Below are 18,089 nucleotides of genomic sequence, written 5' to 3' on the forward strand. Positions count from 1 at the left end.
TGTGAGAAGGTTGTGAGTGTTAAGGTGCCCACGTGGTTATGTGAGAAGGTTGTGAGTGTTAAGGTGCCCACGTGGTTATGTGAGAAGGTTGCGAGTGTTAAGGTGCCCACGTGTTTATGTGAGAAGGTTGTGAGTGTTAAGGTGCCCACGTGTTTATGTGAGAAGGTTGTGAGTGTTAAGGTGCCCACGTGTTTATGTGAGAAGGTTGTGAGTGTTAAGGTGCCCACGTGGTTATGTGAGAAGGTTGTGAGTGTTAAGGTGCCCACGTGTTTATGTGAGAAGGTTGTGAGTGTTAAGGTGCCCACGTGTTTATGTGAGAAGGTTGTGAGTGTTAAGGTGCCCACGTGTTTATGTGAGAAGGTTGTGAGTGTTAAGGTGCCCACGTGTTTATGTGAGAAGGTTGTGAGTGTTAAGGTGCCCACGTGTTTATGTGAGAAGGTTGTGAGTGTTAAGGTGCCCACGTGGTTATGTGAGAAGGTTGTGAGTGTTAAGGTGCCCACGTGGTTATGTGAGAAGGTTGCGAGTGTTAAGGTGCCCACGTGTTTATGTGAGAAGGTTGTGAGTGTTAAGGTGCCCACGTGTTTATGTGAGAAGGTTGTGAGTGTTAAGGTGCCCACGTGTTTATGTGAGAAGGTTGTGAGTGTTAAGGTGCCCACGTGGTTATGTGAGAAGGTTGTGAGTGTTAAGGTGCCCACGTGGTTATGTGAGAAGGTTGTGAGTGTTAAGGTGCCCACGTGGTTATGTGAGAAGGTTGTGAGTGTTAAGGTGCCCACGTGTTTATGTGAGAAGGTTGTGAGTGTTAAGGTGCCCACATACCCAAGAACAAGTTGTATGATTGGAGTTGTTTGTTCAGGACCCCACGTTGGGTATGTTTGCGAGTGGTAGCAATTCACCATCTTGGCCCAGCTTTTGTGCAAGTGTTGTATCTGTATGTTTCCAGGGTAGTGGCCCGAGAGACCCAGTGAGCGCTCTGCGAAGGCCAGGGGGTATCTCTAAAATAAATAACAACCACTCAGCATCTCTGCGAAGGCCAGGGGGTATCTCTATAATAAATAACAACCACTCAGCATCTCTGCGAAGGCCAGGGGGGTATCTCTATAATAAATAACCACTATGCTCTCCCCCGATAGGCCATGACCTTTAACCAGGTCATCCAGACGGGTCCCGACGAGGAGGGAGGGGACGACAAGGCGGTGACCGCCATGGGCATCCTGAACACCATCGACACCCTGCTGAGCGTAGTGGAGGACCACAAGGAGGTGAGCAGACATCCAGCCTGCCACACTCACTCACTCACTCACTCACTCACTCACTCACTCACTCACTCACTCACTCACTCACTCACTCACTCACTCACTCACTCACTCACTCACTCACTCACTCACTCACTCACTCTTTCTCTCTTCCTCTTCTTTATCTCCCCCTCTCGTTCTCCTCCCATCTTCTCTCTTCATCTCTTCTCCCTCTCTTCTCTCTCTTCCTCTTCTCTTCCCCTCTTATCTCTCCCTCTCTTCTCTCTCTCCCTCTTCCATATCTCTCCCTCTCTTCTCCCTCTCTTTCTCTCCTTCTCTCTCCCCCTCTATCTCTCTTTCTCTCTCTTCCTCTCTCTCTTCCCCTCCCTATCTCTCTTCCTCTCTTTCTCTCTCTCTCTTCCCCTCCTTCCTATCTCTTCTCTCTCTCCCCCATTCTCTCTTCCTCTTCTCCTTCTCTCTTCTCCCTCTTCTCTCCCCCTATTCTCAATTCTCCCTCCTCAATTCTCACTCACCACTATTCCACTGCCACTTCCCCTGCATCCCTGCTCTGCTCTGCCAATAGAGTTTCCGCCAACACACTTCCAATCACCCACCAACTCCCAGGAACGCATTCTGTTCCCTCACTCAATGTGCCTCACATTCGCGAGGCAGCGGCTAGAAATAGTCCCGTGGCTCTGTGCCGGCATGCCGTCCGAACACAAGGACTGCTGATGCTAGTTAAGTGCTGCCTCACTGGGAGGGTGAAGAGCTTGGGTTGCAGCTACCATTAATAAAGCACTCATCCATCTCAGCCGGCCTCAGCCCACGTGCTGAACTAAAAAGGTCTTTATCTCTTCCCCCGGCAATTTGGTTTTGTCTCGATTTAACTGTCAACAAGAAAAAGTGTGCTTCTCGGCCGCTCCAGCGCCAGGACAAGGTCGCGTCCCGTCCCCCCGTGAGTCACTGTCGTTATATATGATGCGTGTTATGTTCCGGTGCTGAGAACTCCATGTTTTGTCGTTTGCAGATCACCCAGCAGCTAGAAGGCATCTGTCTGCAGGTCATCGGCACCGTGCTGCAGCAACACGTTCTGGGTAAGCACCATGTTCTCCCTGCCACATTCCACCGGGACATTCCTCTCTCTTGCTCTCTATCTCTCTCAATACATGCTTGGGGCCCTGTTGCCACTATGTGTGTGTGTGTGTGTGTGTGTTTGTATTAACTGTGTGTATTAACTGTACTATTTGTTGTGTGTATTAACTGTCTGTGTTGTGTGTGTTAACTGTACTATTTGTGTGTATTAGGGCTGACCCCCATTAGTCGACTAATCGATCGAAAGGAGCCGTCGTCGACTGCCAACCTCTTAGTCGAATGCAAACAAATATATATTATTATTATTTATTTTTAATTTTTTGTATTTATCATTCTTTCCAAAAGAAAAGAGGCCTAGAAGCGTGGCTAACGCTAATGGCACGCATACCAGAGGCTAACTGCCTAAGAAAACAGGCACAGAGGCACTGAAAGAGGATTTCACCCGTCTAATGAACACACTAGACTAGACAAATATCAAGATGTATCCATCAGTGGACCAATTGCATGCTTTTGCAGAGGACAAGAAGCCTTCAGTCGACTCCTTCAGACATTAAGCACCCCCCACAGCCCAAATGGAATGATTACAAAAAGTACCCTTTTTTTTTTTTTTTTTTTTTTTAATAAATGTCATAGTCTACTAATAGTCGACTATCGGCTAATTTCGGCCAATTAAAGTCGACTATCCAAATCATTAGTCGGGGACAGCCCTAGTGTGTATTAACTGTACTGTGTGTGTGTGCGTTAACTGTCTGTGTTGTGTGTTTGTATTAGGGCTGTCTTAAATACTTTGAAGCTTCGAAGCTTCGTTCGATGGGCATGGGATTCGAATATGAAAATAAAAATTTTATTTTTTATTTTTTGCAAAATCAACTCTGCCTCTCTTTGTTAATGACAACAAGCAATGCCGTTTGTTATTTAAGGTGAGGTCAGACTCGGCACTGACCGATTTTTGTTCATTGTGCTGCTTTTATAAAGCCTCAAATGACTGCTTACAATATTTCATGAAAGCAAAGTGTTTAGTTTGTCTAGGATTTAAAAAGGTTTAAACTTTACAGCACTGACAAAGTTGAACAAAGTGCTGTACAAGTCTCACAACATAAAAAAATAATAATAATAAATATATATATATTTATAATTATATATATATTCTTTTATCTCGAAGCTTCGAATTAAAATCGAATCTCGGCCCCGAAGCTTCGAATTCCAAAAATAAATTCGAAGGTCAGCCCTAGTGTGAACTGTGTTGTGTGTGGATTAACTGTGTATTAAAGGTCCCATGTTTTGCTATTCCTTTCACTATTTGGGCAATGATACACAATTCCCGTGAGTCTATGGAACACATCTGTAAGGTTTATACATTTTAATTTTTTTTTAAAACATTGTTTTGTATTTCTAATCAAGTACTCTAAAGCAGAATTTTTCCATTTCAAGCTGTTTTGGGCTGGGCTCCGCCCATAAGCGCTTTGAGTGACAGTCACCCACACAGCGTGATACATGTAGTATACGAGAGAGAGAGAGAGGATACTTCGCTCTGTGCGCGCGTGTGCGCTGTGTGAGCGGCTCGACTGCGATTGTGTGTAAAATGCAAGTGGACCGTGGGGAGAGAGAGAGAGAGGATACATCGCTCCGTGTGTGCGCTGTGTGACAGGGGACCTTTAAGCTAACTATGTGTTGTGTGTGTGTATTAACACCTTAAGCCCGAGCGGTCTGGTACTGGACCGACAATGACATCACGCCATAAATCCATCTCTACAGAATGTATTAATTAATGTTGCGTTTTTCTCTCTCAAATGTAAAGACCCTAACCCTGTCAAAACAGCAGTCTAAGTGTATATTTTCAGCACTAAGTTTGTTTACCAATGGGTTTTTTTAAGTGTTATTAGTGAAATATTAGTTATAGAAATCTAGTCGGAAAAAGGTGAGAATTGACAGAGGAAATTACACCGCCTTTTTTTTTGTAGTCCTATGAGGAGAGGAGACCCAAGACTTTCGATGGGCTTTCGAATAAAAAAATAACTACACTTCCTGGCTATGCCACAAACCTGAACGTTATTGCCATAAAACAGAACACAGTTCGTTTCTCTACCTTTCTGTGAACGTCTAGCAAAAACGGTGTTGCAATCTGATGAAAAATGGTGGAGAAATTTACATTATAAATAAGTAACTGTACTTACAGTAGATTTCATTCACGGTTTGTGAATCACGCCTGGTGATACTAAATCCAGATTGAACTCTGCCATTGGAAAGGTGAGATTTGGCCCGATCCATAGATGTATGACTTGGCCATAATAAGGAAATGTATAGGCCTGATATTCTATATTCTAATCATATTTCAGGCCGGATGGCAGAATTCAGTACTCTCTCTACAAAGTCTCCTGTTTAATCATCTTCCCTTTATTCATTTGCTTCGATTTTTTGTACACGTGATCTCAAGAAGGTGCTGAATGAGCTCAGTGGCAATTTTTCATGTCTGGTCATTTTTAGCATGGTGTTAGTCACTGTCAAAGATTTCTTTTTAATATATATATTCTCCTTTGGTTCATCTCAATTTACTCAAGCCTAGTAACGGACACAATATTTCTGACACTGGGAATACATTCCCTGAGATCCATAGATGTCCCTAGATACCAAGAACATGCAAATGGACCTTGTAGAAGTGGAGCAATCTTCCATTTACTTAGGTATGTATTTTTAGGCAGACTTTCAGAAAATAGGGCTAGGTTAACTATGTGTGTGTGTATTAACTGTGTATGCTCTGTGTGTGACAGAGTTCTACGAGGAGATCCTCTCTCTGGCACACAGCCTTACTTGCCAGCAGGTGTCGCCACAGATGTGGCAGCTGCTGCCCCTGGTGTTTGAGGTCTTCCAGGCGGATGGATTTGACTACTTTACAGGTAAATGGTCGGGTGTGGAGCACAACTGCCAAGGATAATGCTAGTAAAATGTAGCTATGTTTTATATTTTTTTCGGATTAAAAGCAATGCAAAGCAATTAATCTAGTGAACAAAGGACCATTGCAATAATCAATCTAGGAAAAGTAAACTAAACTGAAGACTTGGGACAGACTAGGTGAAATGCCCCTTTTTTAAGACCCTGTTAACTCTTTATTATTGTCATATTGGAATGTTCGGTAGGTTTTGTAATGACGACTGCCACTTAATAGCTTCCTAGGGTTTTGTGGTACTTTGTCTCAGAGAGATGCCTCCTTATCGCTTGGCCTTCTGTTTCAGATATGATGCCCCTCCTCCATAACTACGTCACAGTTGACACAGACACACTCCTGTCGGACACTAAATATCTGGAGATTATGTATAGCATGTGTAAGAAGGTAAATATACCTGGAGATTATGTATAGCATGTATAAGAAGCTAAATATACCTAGAGATTATGTATAGCACGTGTAAGAAGGTAAATGGATGCTGATGTTAACAACAATATTTATGAAATGCTATGTAATGGTCAGTGTGTACTAGAAGCCCTTTTGACTCTTGCCTTCCAATCCCACACAGGTCCTGACCGGAGATCCAGGGGAAGACCCAGAGTGTCATGCAGCCAAACTATTGGAGGTGATCATTCTGCAGTGCAAAGGCCGCGGCATCGATCAGGTCAGTGCCCAGTAGTGAAGTCTTTTTTGCGGGGGGCGTCACTGTGGCGTCTGGGACTCTTCCATCGAACTCAGGCTCATCATGTTAGGCTAATTTAATTATCTCGTCCGTCGTCCTCACTTGTTGCATAAAGGGATGCTTTATAAATACGTGTTTAAAGCATCCCTTTATACAACAAGTATATATATATATATACAGGTGCAGCTCAATAAATTAGAATGTTCATGTATGTTCACTCAGTACTTGGTTGGGACTCCTTTTGCACAAATTACTGCATCAATACAGCAAAATATATAGACTTTTCCGTTGTGAGCTGGCTACTGAGCCATGGAAGAATAATAACTAGGGACGGGAAATCGATTTTCCTATCACGCCGTATCAGTTATTTCCTGAAAATTTACGAGTACATCTCTGGCAACCTAACTATATTTACAAACATGCTTTTATGTTTAATCGGCACTTAAATGTGCATGATTTCATGAATGGCAGAGGTATGAGACTGTAGCAAACGCAATCGTATAAATATCTGCTTAGCACAATGAATGGAAGCGGACAGTGCCGGTTAGTCTAGGTATTGTCCAACTAACACCTCTCCCGGAGGCTAACCGGCACTGTCCGCTTCCATTCATTGTGCTAAGCTAGGCTAACGTGCAGCCAGGTAGCTTTCTACTGAACGCACAGAGAGGAAACTGGTATCTATCTTCTTGTCTCTCTGGAGAAGAAGGTAAGCTAATTTCCCAAAATGTTGGCATGTTTCTTTTTAAACTAATCAATCGAGTCGACAAATTCCAGAACAATAGTCTGGCGCGAGCTCACGGAGATGCAACCCCTGGAACTTGCCGTCCCCGCAGGTGGTCCCCTTGTTCGTGGCGGCCGCGCTGGAGCGCCTGACGCGGGAGGTGAAGACCAGCGAGCTGAGGACCATGTGCCTGCAGGTGGCCATCGCCGCCCTGTACTACAGCCCCCCTCTGCTCCTCAACACCCTGGAGAACCTGCGCTTCCCCAACAACACAGAGCCCATCACCAACCACTTCATCACCCAGTGGCTCAAGGACGCCGACTGCTTCCTCGGGTAAGAGTTCCTCCCCTCTGTGCGTGGAGCCGTCTACAGAGCCCAGCCCTCTTTCTCTTGATCCTCCGAACACAACCAACTGAGCAACGTTTGCGATTGGAGGATCAAGAAAAGGTTTGAGATCGGTCCGTTGTCGCTGCACTGTTTTTAGTGATGTTTCATAATATGGCAATGGGGGTCGAACTACCTTAACTGTGATGCTGGGACCACCTCCCTAAAGCGCTTTCTTTTTTCCAAGTAGCAACTATGCTACTCATTATTATGCTAATGGTTAGGGGTGTAAATATTTGACCCCACAACGATTCGATTCGATTACGATTCTTCAGGCAATGATTCAATGCATCATGAAATCTCTTCATTTGACCACGATGCAATAGATGAATTTATCAGTTAACAATTAACAAATGTGGCTGGGGGAATGGATTCACTCAGCATGAATGAATAAAAAATCGACCTATTAATAAAAAAAAGAAAATATACAACATTTACAAATCAATGCCGTTGAATTGTCACCTTAGCATCGATGCATTGTTACACCCCTACTAATGGTGTTTCTGTAGAGCTCAACGAGCAGTAGAGCATTACTCAAACACTGAGCTACAGGCTTTGATTCCAACTGGGGCTACCCATGCCAAAAGAATCCTTGCCCTCATGGTACCCTTAGGGCGTAAAAGCGTCTTTCCGTACGTCCTGTTAAATGTGAAATGGTCTCTGTACAGGCTCCATGACAGGAAGATGTGTGTTGTGAAGTGGTCTCTCTGTACAGGCTCCATGACAGGAGGATGTGTGTTGTGAAGTGGTCTCTCTGTACAGGCTCCATGACAGGAGGATGTGTGTTGTGAAGTGGTCTCTCTGTACAGGCTCCATGACAGGAAGATGTGGGTTGTGAAGTAGGGATGCACCGATCCGATATCGGTATCGGCCGCCGATATCAGTAAAATAGCTGGATCGGGTATCTGTAAAAAATATATATATATCAGATTTTTTATTTATTTATTTTTTAATAAATAAAATAAGAAATAACCAATTCAGTACATTTATATCTGTTAATTTTAATTTGTTACATTTAGTTTCACTAAGTTAGGAAAGTAATGTTTTAAGTCAAGCCTGACTTTTTTGCCTTGCACAAAAGAATGATCCCAGTCTCTTCCACACAGTGAATGAAGGAAGTTTATTTTCTGTCTTTTTTTACAACAAATCAAAAACACACTTGTGATCCTTTACAATTCTTAAAAACAAAATATATTTTAATAAAAATTTTAAAAAAAAGAAGCGTGGATTGAATTTATAAAAATTTTTACTTTTTTGGAAAAAACATTTGTACAATGGGTATCGGATCGGTATCTGTATTGGCCGATACCCAGGTATCGGTATCGGGACTGAAAAAGTCGGATCGGTGCATCCCTATTGTGAAGTAGTCTCTCGGTACAGGCTCCATGACAGGAAGATGTGTGTCGTGTTAAATGTGAAGTGGTCTCTCGGTACAGGCTCCATGACAGGAAGATGTGCGTTCTCGGCCTGTGTGCTCTGATTGATCTGGACCAGAGGCCCCTGGCGGTCAACCAGGTGGCCGGTCAGCTGCTCCCGGCGGCCATCCTGCTCTTCAACGGGCTGAAGAGAGCCTACGCCTGCCGAGCGGAGCATGAAAACGAGGATGAGGACGACGACGGAGATGGGGAGGATGATGATGAGAATGGTAAGACCCCCCCCCCCCATAGCTTTTAGAGTTAATCTTAAAAGAGTAACTTCCGTCTTGTAGAGAAGAGTATCTTAACGGAGGCTTATCGGCTGATAATAAGTTTAATCATTTTAAAGAGTAACTTCCGTCTTGTAGAGAAGAGTCGATCTTAGTGGAGGCTTATCTTCCGTCTTGAAGAGTCGATCTTAACGGAGGCTTATCTTCCGTCTTGAAGAGAAGAGTTAACGGAGGCTTATCTTCTGTCTTGTAGAGAAGAGTTAACGTCACAGTGACCAATCGCAGCCACTCTTATTGTCTGGGACCAAATACGGCCACGCCCCATTCCCAGTAAAAAGTGGGAATCTCTAGAATGGGTTTCGGGCGACGCTGTATACGGAAGTGACGATAGACAACACTTTCTGTTGTCAGTAGATGGCAGCATTGGTTTAAAATTAAAAGGTGAAAATGTTGAAAACTATATGAATACATTTCCCAAGATCCTTAGCACAGGTCACTGGGATGTGTCTATTCTTTGCCGTGATCTGAACAGCGGTAAACTATTACTGCGACCTTGGTATAGCGACCGCGAATGGTAAACTAATTATCTTAACAAAAGTGCGCTGGTAGCATATAAAGGACAACATAAAGCATTGTTAATTTGTAAGAAACCTCAATGAAAACGGTAATATTAGCTATTGTTATGAAAATGTGCTAGAATCCTATACAAATTTGGACTCATTTGGTCTACGTTCCGTTAACAGAGGCTTAACTTCTGTCTTGTAGAGAAGAGTCTTAACGGAGGCTTAACTTTCGTCTTGTAGAGAAGCGTTAACGGAGGCTTAACTTTCGTCTTGTAGAGAAGCGTTAATGGAGGCTTAACTTCCGTCTTGTAGAGAAGAGTCTTAACGGAGGCTTAACTATCGTCTTGTAGAGAAGAGTCTTAACGGAGGCTGATAGTACGTTGTCTTTGTTTTCCTGCAGCAGCCGAGCTGGGCAGCGACGAGGACGACATCGACGAGGAGGGCCAGGAGTACCTGGAGATGCTGGCCAAGCACGCAGGGGAGGACGGAGACGACGAGGACTGGGAGGAGGACGATGCGGAGGAGACGGCACTAGAGGGCTACACTACAGCTGTGGATGACGAAGACAACTTGGTGGACGAATATCAGATCTTCAAGGCCATACTACAGAGTAAGTAAACTACATGGGAGCCCTGGTGCTCCAGGGCGTGGCCGTTAAACTAGAGGGGGGGGGGGGGGGGGGGGGTACACACCAAGCCGAGTATCGGCCGTCTGGAACATCGGTTAGGGTCGGGAGTGTCGGCGGTCCGAGTCGGTGTGTTGTGTCCCGAACACCGGCTAACGTCGGAGGATTTATCGGTGTGTCTAGGAATTTTGGCGTCAAAGTGGCATGGAGTGATCGTGGCAACGTCGGGGAAAAGAGAGATCACTCTGATTGGCTGAAGTTACAACACAAATAGCCAGGGCGACACCACTGTTACTTTCACTTTCTCAGGCCGCTGCAAATGCAACGTGCCAGACATTCTCAGAGGCTACCGTCTTGTGCTGAGTGAGTGTTGGCAAAGAGGCCAAGTAGGCTCCTAATTGTGACTAGTTCAAAAGAAAACCATGCGTTTATGGGGGTTTATTGAACAAACAAAATAGAGTAACAAACAATTATATTGAAAGAAGAAAAAACTATACGATGTGACGTGGGGTGATGAATAATAATAATGCAGGACCTCTTTCGAGACGTCTTTATTCTGCATGCAATGACATGGACATGCAATGGGCGGCACACACACAGGAATACACACACACACATGCATTGTCTTTCTCAGGGTCACCGATGTGATTGAGCTCTGCTTAACCCATCCCGTTGTCCTCCCCCCCCCCCCCCCCCCCCCCCCCCAGGGCAGCCAGGAGCAGTGATAATGTGGCTAACGATGTAGCAATGGCTTGTTTACATCGTGTGGTCTTCCGTTACCCCTTGACGATACAGACTACCGCCACCTGCTGGTTTGGAGTTGTTTAAACTCATGCAGGCGCAGAAGTGTAGTCGGTGCGGTGTGAACAGTGTGAAATCTGTCGGCCCGAGTACTGACGCCGGGAGATGATGGTCGGCTTTTGTCTGTAGTAGTTCTTTGATGTCGGATCGGCGTGTTCTGACCGTAAGGTGTAAAAAGCACAGAGACACTCTGGACTTATTGTAATGTAGGGCTGTCACGATTCGTCATCGACTATGATGCTGCATAATCATGATCGACGCATCGTATTGTTGTTACTTGTATGCCTTTTGCAGTGGAAATATGCAGACATTCAAAGTCATAACATGCGCAACGTGTAATCTAATGAATCTCGTTCAAAATATAAAAAAAAACACTATTCGTGATTCTGCCTAGAGCCAGGACTCGACAGTCACAGTGCGCGTTTCGCTCACATTTGATGAACTTCAGTGTTTCACTTCAGCTGGAAGGGAGGGGCTGAGCCCGATACCCCCACCGTCAATTTTAGAAGCTATGGCAGCTCTTCAGCCTGCATTCTACAGCCTGTGATGACTCCTCTTGCGAGTCGTGCTGTTTCTAGGTAAACTCCGTGAGCAACGGGTCCAATTAAGGTGTCTAACATGCTTTACATCCTCGCCATTCCTGTATGCCCACGTCGCGTTAAAACGTTAACTAACGTTAGCTGCTAACTAAGCTAAGCTAAATAGCTCACAGACACAGGAGAAATTCGTTTTGTGGAGTTCCAATAGTGAGGAAAGGGGGCGGGGGGGCTGAGCTCGTCCCTCTCCCTCTCTCCCTGCATGTTCAATGATGATCAATGAAGTAGCCAAACGTTACACTATAAAAACTAACTGGATAGGGGATGATGATAAATATTTCACTTCATTAGCAAAAATATTGTAAAATCATTAAGTCTGCTATAAGCTATTCTCCCTCTCGTGTATGTGTGTGTGCACGTGTATACATTTACTATAGGCTACTCTTTTTCACATGGATTAGGCTAATTAGCTTTTAACAATCCTGATTCCTGAGCCTATTTTATTCCAGGCATGGATACATTGTATGTAATGATACAAAAATTCCTAGTAACGGGTGGGTGTTATATTATTTCAAGATAATAAAGTAGCTATAATGAGTCGATAGATAAAAAGCGGTAATGGCTTGTAGGTTACTCACCCTACTCATGTACAGTAGGCATCCACACCACACAGCATTTATAGACATAAATAAACTTCATGGCTCATCTCCTACTCTGGGTATTCAGTAGGTGGTGTCAAAGAGGCAACTACCCATGTGACCTGAGGATACTAGTAAAAAAATAAATAAAAATTCAATTGCAAATGGTATCAATTGTTGTTTTTCTGGTAAATTAACCATTTAGATCAGGGGTGCCTAACCTTTTTTGAACCAAGATCTACTTTTTAATTTACCACCTAGCCGAGAGCTACCAGCCAAAATTGTATAATTGTAAGCCGTCATTTGAGGCTTTATAAAAGCAGCATAATGAACACAAATCTGTCAGTGCCGAGTCCGACCTCATCTTAAATAACAAACAGCATTGCTTGTTGTAGTTAACAAGGAGAGGCAGAGTTGATTTAGCAAAAAAAAAAAAAAAATTTAATAATCAAATTTTATTAATCAAGATCTACTTGAAATCAGCCCACGATCTACCTGTCGATCGCGATCGACTGGTTGGGCACCACTGATTTAGATTAACCCTTTCTCCGCCGATGACGTGTTAACACGTCATTCTCCGCCATGCGTAATCTGCCAATGACGCCGTAAGGCGTCTTTGAGATCAATATTTCATATTTTCGTCATGGTATTCATATGTCACTCACTGAGTCTTGGGTGATGCTGTCTGGGCCATCACAACTCTGCAACGCTTCAATACCGCCACCTCGTGGCCGATCGACAAGTTGCCAAACCGGAAGTGCTTGGTCCGTCCCCTATTTTCGTCCGGCCACTCGCTTAGCGTCCCAGGACTCAATACAGACACCGTCGATATGAATCTTTGCCATAACTCAATAATCAACATGTTTTGGACGTGTATTAGTAATATACAAACCGGAAATGTGTCGCATCGATCAACATCCCATAATAGCGATCTTTTTGCTCCAGTGTGATCGCCCAACGGTAAGAGGAGACTGACGTGAGTTTCAGCGTTTTTCTTTACCATTTTCGATACAAACTGCTCTGATCAATATATCACCCATACTACATGAATCATTTAACGTCGGTCATTGAATTATAAACTACCCCCCCTCCGGTCACCAGCAGATAGTCAGTCATGACGTTTAGGACCATGTACAGTTGACATTTTTAATATAACGTTGATCGGTATCAAACTGCATTTGATCATCTAATATATGCATTTATGGCTATATCTCACGTTCTATGAAATACAGCAGAAAACGATAAAAACATATTTATACTCTTCTAGACGGTATTTTAGTATGAATGTGTGAATGAAAAAGTTAAACGTTCCTACATCCTGAACGATGGATAATTGATGTTGAATGGGCCATAGTAATGTCAATTTAGCAATACAATTTAAAAAGTTATAGCCTTGCAAAGAAGGTGAACATCTCCATAGACAAATAGCACTGGCAGAGAGGCTACAAGGATGGATATAAGCTCCGGCAGAGAATGGGTTAATCGACAAAATCGATAAAATAATCAACAGATTAATCGATAACAAAATCGTTAGTGACGGCCCTAATATAATGAGTCGAGGTCAACGAGTCTGAAACATTTGTAAAAAAAAATTTTTTTTAAATGGGGCCAGTGTAACCGTTTTAAGATGGGGCCAGTGTAACCGTTTTTAAATGGGGCCAGTGTAACTGTTTTGGCAGAACTCATAGCATGCTTTTACTCTGATCCAGATATCCAGACCCGAGACCCCACCTGGTACCAGGCGCTCATACAAGCCCTCGACGAGGACCAGGGCAAACAGCTTCATGACATTGGCACTCTGGCCGACCAGAGACGGGCAGCACATGGTACGTACCGCTCACTCCTTCCCGTATCGGCTGTTATTTCCCCCCCCCCTGTGCTCGCGATTCATCGCTCATCTTAAAGTGTGATCGTCTCGTCCCTCAGAATCCAAGATGATCGAGAAGCACGGAGGATACAAGTTCACAGTGCCGGTGGTGCCGAGCAATTTCAATTTCGGTGGCAACGCTCCAGGAATGAATTGAGTCGTCTTCCCCCCCTCTCCTTTTTATTACTCTGTGACTGATTGTAGTGAAGTGAAAAAAAAAAGCTTGTGTTGTTCCCTTAAGTAGTGGTTCCAGAACTGGTTCTTCTCAGTCATTCTTCAATCTATCAAAATTGGAAAATCGCACCAAGAAGATGTGAGGGGAAAGCAACCAAATGCAACCAATGGCTGGGAAATCAAACCAAGAACTTGAGCACGACGCAAGAGAAGAGGCTCTGAACACCCGCCGTCTTCTCCAGTCCAATATAGAGGGATATCATGATGGCAACTCTTTATTTTTCCTTTTGTTTGTTTTTCCCACTTTTACACAAAATTGGGGGCTTAACAATTTGAAATAGAAAAAACGGGACTTAAATATTTCATCATTATCACTGTTTCAGGCCAGAAGGCCGTGATAAGATTATACCTCTGGCAATCGTGTTATCTACGTTATTTTCTGCATAAACAAATCCATGTTTGTTATGTAAATACGAGCCAAGGTTCTTGATTTTCAAGTAGCCTTGCAAACCAACCCAGAGGCATTTGTAAGGTGTCGACGAGTGTATTCATATGTAGCATAATGGATACTTCTTAGGACTGTGTGATGCCTGATCTCTGTAAATTAACGACTAGCACTTTCATATTGTTCAGGTCTCCTAGCCTTCTGTATCAGACTGCAAATTTTTTTAAATCAATTAAGCCTATTTAAAAAAGAAAAAACACAAAAAAAACAGCTGTAACTTTGTTACTTTGCAAGCGACTTCTCCTTTAACGGCTGGTTGTCACATGTGTTGGTTACGGTGTGTGGAATAATAGGAAAACATCACTTTAAAATTATGTGGAAACATTCTAGATTCCTGAAAGAGAAATGCTCTTGGTGTTCAGTTTGGGTACAGGATGTGTGTTGGTGGGCACTGAAAGTACAGTCGGACTATAGTTAAGGTCTCAAGCTTTTGGTTGGTGTATGGATGAACCATCTATATATACAACATATTAAAAAAGAAAAAGCTAAGGGAGTTCATGCCCTTCGAGTGTTTCCTTGCAAAGACATGTATTGCTTGTCTATTATTGCAGTTATTCAATATGATGCCATTTAGCTCGGCTGATTACTTGTTCAGAGGACGGTCCCCACAAAAGTTTGCAGCTCTCCTTTTTCCCACAAACCAAATGAAAGCTGTGATGTTAAAGGAACACGCTAACATTATGGGAAATCCGCTTACCGTCTTCTCCAGAGTCCGATAAGAATATGGATGCCAGTTTCCTTTGTGACTTCAGTAGAAAGATATCCGGCTGCAAGCTAGCCTAGCTTAGCACAAATTAATGGAAGCGGATACAGACCACTAGCCTAGCTTAAAACTCTGGAATCTGCTTTTGTCCAACAACTAAGCTAGTGGTTTGTGTCTGTTTCCATTAATTTGTGCTAAGCTAGTCTAGCTTGCAGCCGGTTAGCTTTCTACTGAATGCACAGGAAACTGGTATCCATCTTCTTGTCTGACTCTGGAGAAGAGTGTAAGTGCATTTCCCACAATGTTGGCGTATTCCTTTAACTAACCATAATGTATTATCAATTTATATGATGTGTTTTATCTATTCATAGTGTTCCAAGTTTGTCGACCACACTCTGGAGTATTTCACAAAGCAGGCAAGTTGGCCAGATACATCTTGAAAAGGATGAGCTATATGTTGATTTTTGGATTTCAGTAAGTGTGTAAAATGAAACTTGAGTAATGGGTTTAGGAATGTGACATTAGTCATGCCTACTGTGAACCAAATATTCAATGATACTTTTGGAAGGTTTGGACAGTGATGCTGTTTTGTGAAATGCCTCCCTGGCTCCCCTTTCTTTTGAAAGCTGGGACCCTCCCAAGTTATATTAAAGTGACAATGTTTTTTTTATTTATTTTTTTATTTAAATGTTTTCTTCTATTGATAATCAAGTTCTGCAGCGCGTACAGAGCAAGCTGAGACCAGCGGAGCTTCACCGCGACCCTCGACTTCACCTTAAACTGTCAATTTTCTCCGTACACGCTCCCGAACTTGATCGATTAATAATTTAAAAAGGACACATTGTTGCTTTAAGTAAAATTCTATTACCAAACGGTTTTCCCATGGGTGAGAAGTTTGAGCGTGCGTCCTCTTCTCACCACCATACTCCTAACAAAGTAACTGTGATGAAATGATGGGGGTGACGGACTGGATTGTGTTCCTGTGTGCGGCGTCAGAGGAGCCTCCTGTGTGTCTGAGTGCAAGAGCAAGTGACGGAGAAGAGAAACGGGAGCCATTTGAAACCGAAGAGCCTCGTCAAGGTGGATGGCTCTTGGAACGGGCTGGGCAATATATCAAGTGAAAGCGTTTGATCTGTGTGATTGTGATTTTTTTTTTACATATATATAGTTAGTCGTAGAAAGTAAGTAGAAGCAAATCTAAGTCAGAAAAATATCAGATTCTGATATACAGCAACATAACCTGTAAATATTGGTTGAATTTATCTAGGCCATAGAGATAACATTGCATTCTAAATGTGGGCGGTGTACCCCTTAATTTATGTACTTTGGGTATTTCCATGAAGCGGGATTATGCGTTGGCTAGAAAAAGTTTGAACTATATTGTGATGCTTTGGGTTTGAATCTCTAAAAGTAAACTACGTTTAGAAATGTCACTCGGTCATAAATATTTATTTATTTAAATGTTTTATTAATGAACAAAATATCAAGTTATTCAATAATATTTTTGCAAAGTTATCTGGCTGACTGCATACGCTTGCTTCATGACCCCTGACCTCTACCACCAGACATGCTGACATTACAGGATCAACAACCAGAGTGGTGCTGGTTACAGGATTAACAAAACCAGAGGTGCTGATTACAGGATTAACTAAACCAGAGGTGCTGATTACAGGATTAACAAAGACAGGTGCTGATTACATGATTAACAAAACCAGAGGTGCTGATTACAGGATTAACAAAGACGGAGTGTGTGCTGGTTACAGGATTAACAAAACCAGATGTGCTGATTACAGGATTAACAAAACCAGAGGTGCTGATTACTGGATTAACAACCAGAGTGGTGCTGATTACAGGATTAACAGACGGAGTGGTGCTAGTTACAGGATTAACTAAACCAGAGGTGCCGGTTTACAGGATTAACAAAACCATAGGTGCTGATTACAGGATTAACAAAGCCAGAGGTGCTGATTACAGGATTAACAACCAGAGGTGCTGATTACAGGATTAACAAAACCAGAGGTGCCGATTACAGGATTAACAAAGCTAGAGGTGCTGATTACAGGATTAACAAAACCAGAGGTGCTGATTACAGGATTAACAAAGCTAGAGGTGCTGATTACAGGATTAACAACCAGAGTGGTGCTGATTACAGGATTAACAAAATTAGAGGTGCTGATTACAGGATTAACAAAACCAGAGTGGTGCTGATTACAGGATTAACTAAAATAGAGGTGCTGATCACAGGATTAACAAAGCTAGAGGTGCTGATTACAGGATTAACAAAACCAGAGGTGCTGATTACTGGATTAACAAAACCAGAGGTGCTGATTACTGGATTAACAACCAGAGTGGTGCTGATTACAGGGTTATAGGATTAACTAAACCAGAGATGCTGATTACAGGATTAACAAAACCAGAGGTGCTGATTACATGATTAACAAAACCAGAGGTGCTGATTACACGATTAACAAAACCAGAGGTGCTGATTACACAATTAACAAAACCAGAGGTGCTGATTACAGGATTAACAAAACCAGAGGTGCTGATTACAGGATTAACAAAACCAGAGGTGCTGGTTACAGGATTAACAAAACCAGAGGTGCTGGTTACTGGATTAACAACCAGAGGTGCTGATTACAGTATTAACAAAACCAGAGGTGCTGATGACAGGATTAACAAAACCAGAGGTGCTGATTACACGATTAACAAAACCAGAGGTGCTGATTACAGGATTAACAAAACCAGAGGTGCTGATTACAGGATTAACAAAACCAGAGGTGCTGATTACTGGATTAACAAAACCAGAGGTGCTGATTATAGGATTAACAACCAGAGTGGTGCTGATTACAGGGTTACAGGATTAACTAAACCAGAGATGCTGATTACAGGATTAACAAAACTAGAGGTGCTGATTACATGATTAACAAAACCAGAGGTGCTGATTACACGATTAACAAAACCAGAGGTGCTGATTACACAA

The 18,089-nt window shown here is 43.0% G+C and overlaps 1 protein-coding gene across 1 annotated transcript in view; it reads left to right on the top strand.

Moving 5' to 3' along the window:
* Window positions 1-16,237, top strand: part of ipo7 (importin 7) — a 108,339-nt gene extending 92,102 nt beyond the window's left edge. Inside the window, exons 16-25 of the mRNA XM_084308865.1 lie at window positions 1,131-1,259; window positions 2,260-2,326; window positions 5,093-5,218; window positions 5,555-5,652; window positions 5,834-5,929; window positions 6,781-7,001; window positions 8,489-8,697; window positions 9,661-9,870; window positions 13,570-13,686; window positions 13,787-16,237. Coding sequence (XP_084164991.1) covers window positions 1,131-1,259; window positions 2,260-2,326; window positions 5,093-5,218; window positions 5,555-5,652; window positions 5,834-5,929; window positions 6,781-7,001; window positions 8,489-8,697; window positions 9,661-9,870; window positions 13,570-13,686; window positions 13,787-13,884 — 1,371 coding nt within the window. The 3' untranslated portion in view covers window positions 13,885-16,237. The remainder of the gene's footprint in view (window positions 1-1,130; window positions 1,260-2,259; window positions 2,327-5,092; window positions 5,219-5,554; window positions 5,653-5,833; window positions 5,930-6,780; window positions 7,002-8,488; window positions 8,698-9,660; window positions 9,871-13,569; window positions 13,687-13,786) is intronic.
* The last annotated feature ends 1,852 nt before the right edge of the window (window positions 16,238-18,089 follow it).

This window comes from Notolepis coatsorum (assembly GCF_963971535.1).
Source record: "Notolepis coatsorum genome assembly, chromosome: 2".
NCBI classification, from domain to species: domain Eukaryota; kingdom Metazoa; phylum Chordata; class Actinopteri; order Aulopiformes; family Paralepididae; genus Notolepis; species Notolepis coatsorum.